This window comes from Camelina sativa, chromosome 5 (genome assembly GCF_000633955.1).
Source record: "Camelina sativa cultivar DH55 chromosome 5, Cs, whole genome shotgun sequence".
NCBI classification, from domain to species: domain Eukaryota; kingdom Viridiplantae; phylum Streptophyta; class Magnoliopsida; order Brassicales; family Brassicaceae; genus Camelina; species Camelina sativa.
Window position 1 is genome coordinate 32,980,930 of NC_025689.1, and position 6,464 is coordinate 32,987,393.

At 37.4% G+C, this 6,464-nt stretch overlaps 1 protein-coding gene across 2 annotated transcripts in view; it reads left to right on the forward strand.

Annotated features, from left to right (window-relative positions):
* Nucleotides 5,985-6,464, forward strand: part of LOC104788312 (agamous-like MADS-box protein AGL18) — a 3,146-nt gene continuing 2,666 nt past the window's right edge. For both annotated transcript variants that reach the window (XM_010514057.2, XM_010514058.2), the window contains exons 1-2: nucleotides 5,985-6,097; nucleotides 6,367-6,409. In XM_010514057.2, the coding sequence (XP_010512359.1) occupies nucleotides 6,048-6,097; nucleotides 6,367-6,409 (93 nt within the window). In that variant the 5' untranslated portion in view covers nucleotides 5,985-6,047. The remainder of the gene's footprint in view (nucleotides 6,098-6,366; nucleotides 6,410-6,464) is intronic.

Sequence of the window (6,464 nt, forward strand, 5' to 3'; positions counted from 1 at the left end):
AGGATGAAGGCAAGGTTTAAGAAGTGGTTTGAGAAGCAGACCGCGACATGAGTTGTCTAGCCGGGTCCGAGTTGTAGTCCGTGGTTGGAGCGGGTACGGAGTATTCCAGCCCATCTCTCTTGATTTTTGGTCGCTTAGGGGTGGTTGGTTGTGCGACTAAGTATCAAGATGAGGTGGTGCTCGGGATGCGGGTTGTTGGCTCCGGTTGTTGTATTTTTGGCTTTTTCTGATGTATTTTCGTTGAGATTGTAACGATTATGACATTTTTGAGATTAATAAGATGAGTATTTTTTTCTTTGTGTTTGACTGTTGTTGTCATGGGAAAAGAGAAATAGTTCGGATTCTATTTTTGGAAGTTTCCATAAATAGAAAGTTTCCACAAAAGGAAAGTTTCCAGAATTAGAAAGTTTTCTAGAAAGGAAAGTTTTGTGGAAAGGTTGAGGTAGATTTAGTCGGGAGATACTCGTTGGCATCAGTATTTGTTTTGCTCAAGGCCGTGTGGGCCCAACTCACGTGATACCGATAGCTCGATGGATTTTGTGGCCAGATAATGGGAGTGGTATGTTGCTTCGGATGACGATCCGAGAGCGCGCTTGAGGATGACGACCCAAGAGCGGGATATGTGGGGCTCCTTGGATACCGTAGCTGTGAGCCGAGGCTCGGCAGTGAGCCGGTATGTCTCGAGGGTTGCGACCCGAGAGCGGGGGGAGTGTGTGTGAGTGACTTTCTGGATGCCGTAGCTTAAGGCGGTTGGCCTGATAGCGAGCCGGCATGATTCGTTGGTTGCGACCACGAACGGGGGAAGCACTGAGTTGTGAGCAAATAGTGTTATGATGCGAGTATATTGGCTAGAGGGAGACCTCGAGGGTCAGTCGGAGGTGTGCGGGCTGTTGCGACAGTGGCACGGGAAACCTTGGCTGACGGTGTTGGTCCGGTCTAGGGACGTGCGGGCCGTGTTGACGGTGGCACGGAGGTCCTTGGAGGATGGACGGTATTGCGGGATTCGGGGACGAATCCTTATTGGTGGGGGAGAATTGTAACATCCGTGAACCAAAATCCCGGTTTAGGTTCTGCATCGGTCGATGCAAGTTGTGCATCGGTCGATGCAAGGTTGTTCCTGTGCGTTTTTGACTTAAGTAGAACGCTGCGTTTTGGGTTAGGGAAAAACCCTTAAGTCGACTTTTTGTTCCATTAGTGTTGTTTGGCCGTTTTTGAGAGAAAACGAAAGAGAGGAAAAGTTCTTGAGAGTTTCTGGAGATTTCTTGGAGTTTTGGTGCGTTCCTGTAGAGATCTGTAGCTGGGATCGTTGTAGGAGCTTCCTAGAGGCTTGTTCTTGCTTGTTTATTGTTCAGATTCGTCTTGGCACAGGTAAGTGCATGACCATGGCTTATCTAAGCTAGAGGAACCTTTAACTTGCCTGTTTGGTGTTGTTAGATGTGTTAGATCGTAGTTAAGGACGTTAGGAAGCTTTCTTGTGGCTTGGGAATGAGTTTCTGTGGTTGTAGGAACGAGATCCGGCGAGAAGCTTCGGGGAAATCACGGTGCTCGACGTTGCGTCGATCGATGCATTGCTTGCGTCGGTCAATGCAAGTGCGAGGACGGCGCGATAAACTTTAGGGTTTTTGTGTTGCGTCGAGCATGCGTCGGTCGATGCAGACTGGGTATTGGTCGATGCAGGTTGCACTTGCATTGCATATAAAATATTCATGCATTGCAATATGTGTTTGTGGTGCAGGTAAAGGCAAAGTGTGATCGTGGAATCAAGGCGATGAGGAAGGGATGTTCTAGAGGCTTGATTGATTGCGATTTAGCTATTGTTAGGTTGCTAGATTAAGTCAACGGAACATTGTAGGATGTTAGTTGTTGGCTATTTCTTTATTGGATTATGGTATTGGTTATTGTTTTGGATTGTTGGAATTTTATTGGTTTAATGGAAGTTGCTATTTGATTACCCGCGGTTGTTGATTGTTGATAGGATGTTAGTGGATATGAGACCACTAGTAAATTAAGGTATTTAAAAAAAAAAAGGAAGGGTTGTTTCAATTGTATTATGAATCATTTTGCTCTTTTTTATAGTGTGACTATGAACTATTTCCCAATCTTTTTAGGCGATATGGGACATCGTACCCGTATTTTTTAATTTATCTATTGAGTAATATATGTCCGTTTTTAAAAATTTGAATTACATCGTAAAAATCAAAATTTTTATTAACTAAATGTATTATAGAATAATTCAAAATAATTTAAATATAAATTCAAATAAAAATGAAAAGGAATCATATAGTTATGTTTGAATGAGGTAGAAATATTTTTTTATTTTTTTAAATCTTACCTATAATTAATTTTGAAATTTTTGGTAACTAATATTAATGTCAATGCATTAAATGTAAAAACTTTCCAAAAAGTATTTTGGAGTAAAAACTGCTGAAAGAGAGGAGTTAATAAAATCATCAACTTAAGTGGGAGAGAAGGGAACGCGAGTTTGCCATAAGAAAAGTGGGAGAGAATTTTAAGGAAGATAAAAAAAGAAGGATGTGGAATTCTAGGGTTAACCCAACGACAAAGGCAACGCAGTTGTCCAAGTAATTTTAAAACCTGGATTCTCTCTCTTATTCTGTTTTCTAGGGTTTTTCTTGTATTTTCGTGTGTAATAGCGGCTTGAATCCGAGAATCTGTAAATTAGTTCTAGGTCGTGATTTGGGATATTGAAAAACCATCTCTTCTGGTTTTGTTGATTCAACTAGCTGTGTGTTATTTGACGGCCTAACTCCTTCCTCCTTGAAATATCTGATTCTGATCCTTTTCAGTTTTAAGTTTTTAATCATGTTAAAAGGAAATTTATGATTTATGACTTTCTCCTTCTGTCTTTGCAATTGATACAGCTCTGTGAAAAGGCTAGACGAGAAAGAAGATTATGAAGCACTGGTATGTTTTTACATATGCACTCTTGCTTTCCTCTTCTCAACCATTGCCATTAAAGTTATTTTCCATGCTTACACTGTGTTTTTGCAGCTGCGAACCGCTGAGACTCTCAAGGGCGAGCTCGAGAGGCTACAGCTTTTGAACGAGTATGACCCATTTAACAAACATTGTGTCTCTCCTGATCATTAACAAACATTGTGTCCCTCCCCTCCTGATCCTTAACAAACTTTTGGTTTTGTTTTTTCAGGAGATTGCATGGTGAGAGTCTCTACGGTCTGAGTTACCCCGAGCTGCGTTCCCTTGAAGATCAGTTAAAGCAAGGCCGTCTCAACGTGAGACACCAAATTTTATCTTATTTTAAACATTTCCCATGACACTCACCCATGCATTATATATAAATTGATTATGCTTGTAATTATTCTCAAACTATTTGAATTACTACTGATATGCTTTTTTAACTATTACAGGTCAAAGATGAGGTGCAAGACAGGCTGGTAAGAGATTTATATCATTAGTTATTCAGAACCCGGTTTTGAGTTTTTCTTTTGATTAATTTCATAATAATTAACTTCAAAGTGTTTCCGTCTTTTGTTTTTTTTTGTTTTCCCCCTAGTTGAACGATCCAGAGGGAGACGATCCGGACACCTATGACGACGATGAGAAATTTCACATTGAATTGGTTTTCCAGGGTAGACTAAGAGATTTGAGGAAGCAGGACAGAGAGCTCCGGAGCAGGTATATTAACACGCTCTTGCTTATAATTTTATATTTTGTTGGCTAATTTAGTTACCGATGCATCCAGTCTAGGTTCTTATTATTTTTTTTTTAATTTCTCTTGACCACACAGCTCTAGCCATGGAGAAAGACTAGAGGAACATGATGGTGAAGCTCTGGTTATTGAGCATTTGAGGAGCAAAATCGAGAGAGTCCAGCTTTTGAACGAGTAATGCATTAACACTTTCCCCTTTTCCCTTGCTGTCTTTTCATTATTTCTTTTACTCATATTGTTTTCTTTCATGGATCCTTGTAGGAGAATTTTCAGTAAAGAGCTCGACAACGTAAGTTACCAGGAACTGAAGAAACAGTTACCAGGAACTGAAGAAACTCGAGTCTGAGATTTCCAGCTCTCTCCGCAGAGAGCTCCGGAGCAGGTACATAAAATTTTGTATTTTGTTGGTACATAAAATTTTGTATTTTGTTGGCTAATTAGTTACCGATTAGGATGCATCCAATCTAGGTTCTAATTTTTTTTAAAAAAAAATTGTCTTGACCACACAGCTCCAGCTATGGAGAAAGACTAGAGGAGCATGATGGTAAAGCTCTGGTGAGCGCATCTATATAACTCACTTCCTGTCATGTTCTTTCTTTTTTTTTTTGTTTTTTTTTGTTTTTACAGTGCTTTTGTTCTTGCAGCTGCTGCTACACATTGAGCATTTGAGGAGCAAAATCGAGAGAGTTCGGCTTTTGAACAAGTAATGCATTAACACTTACCCCTTCTTTCTTGCTGTCTTTTCATTATTTCTTTTACTCATATCGTTGTTTTCTGTCATGGATCCTCGTAGGAGAATGCTCGGTAAAGAGCTCGACAGTCTAAGTTACACCGAACTGAAGTCACTCGATATTGAGAATTCCAGAGGTTGGGTCAAGGCAATGAACGAGGCCACGGACCTGTACTTAGAGGTAAAGATTCACCCATGAGTTCCAAATTTTATAATTATATATACATATATCTTCTTCTTTTCTCACATATTTCTTGTTCACCACATATTAGGGGAAACACATTCTCGGGACAGACTGAGCACGGGCGATGAGACTAGGACCAATAGGTGACTGCTTTCTCGTGTGTGTACTGATTGAGAATGAGCCGGACCAAAGCATTTAGGGGAGGGGGGGGGGCAGTTATAATATAATTTTCATAGCATAAAAGCTATAGACTAAAAAGAAAATTCAGTTAAACAAAACACTCTTTTTTTAAAACAGAATACAAAATATCCTAAAAAATGTAACAAACCCTTAAATTTCTGAAAATAATATTTTTTGGGGTATTTGGAGGCCTCATTGTAACAAAAAAAGAATTCAGAAAATGTGGGAGCTCCATTGCAATGCTTCAAGTCAATGGGGCCAAGTCTGGCTCCCGCCACCGCAACTTTCTCTCGAATTAGGCCGCCCAAAAACCCTAACTTAGTAAAAAAAGCTAAACCTTCACTAACAAAGTTAGGAAATTTGTCAAAAGCAATACTTTATAGATTAATCGATTTAATTTAAACTAATCCGAAGTTTAAAAATGTAATGAGAAAAATGTATAAAAGTGATAAATAAATAAATTATTTTTTTATTACTTGTGAAATGTAATCTACTTCTAATATTTAAATATGTTATGAAATTGATAATTAAATATATTTCTGGAATTTAATTGTTGATTAAATCTTTCACTTCTAAAAGCTAATAGAAAATAACATTGCCTTAAATCATAAAAACACTTATTTGATGTAAATCATAAAAAGATGTAAGAACACTTATTTGAAAAGGTACATAAGCTATGTGAGTGCGACACTTCAACTTTTTTGTGAGATTATTTCTCTATTAATATATTAAATATTTTTTTATTGTTTGTAAAATGTAATTTACTTATAATAATTAAATATATTATGAAATTGATAATTACATACATTTGTGGATTTTAATTGTTCATTAAATCTTTCACTTTTAAAGATTAATAGAAAAGAACATTGCCTTAGATATATGTCAGTGACATATTTATGTAAATAATAATAAAATGTAAGAACATGTATTTTAAAAGGTACATATGATATGTGAGCGCGACACTTCAACATTTTTGTGAGATTGATTTTCTATTACTATATAGAGAAATTAAATTAAAATATTAAAAAGGGGAATAAAAAATATTGATAATTAGTAGATTTTATTATACTAGATTTAGAACTTTTACTTTTAAGTAACACATGTCACAATCTTAACGAATTTATATCCTATTTCTGCTTTGGCCCTTTTTACTTTTACTTTTATAAAGTTGATGAAAAAAAGAAATCGGTGAGGAAAAAAATACGATAGAGAGAGAAAGGCACGCGAGTTTGCCCAAAGAGAAGTGGGAGAGAAGTTTAAGGATGTCGAATTCTAGCGTTAACCGAACGACAAAGGCGACGCAGTTGTCCAAGTAATTTTAAAACCTGGATTCTCTCTTTTTGCGTTTTCTAGGGTTTGGATCTGAGAATCTGTAAATTAGTTCCTAGGTCGTGATTGGAATATTGAAAAACCATCGCCAAATCTTACGTTATGCTTTCTTTTATTTTCGTTTTGTTGATTCAACTAGCTGTGTGTTATTTGACGGCCTAACTTCTTCCTCCTTTCAGTTTTAAGGTTTTAGTCATGTTATGGAAAATTATGATTTATGACTTTCTTCTTCTGTGTTTGCAATTGATACAGCTCTGGGAAAAGGATAGACGAAAAAGAAGATTCTGAATCACTAGTATGTTGTTACATATGCACTCTTGCTTTCCTCTTCTCAACCATTGCCATTAAAA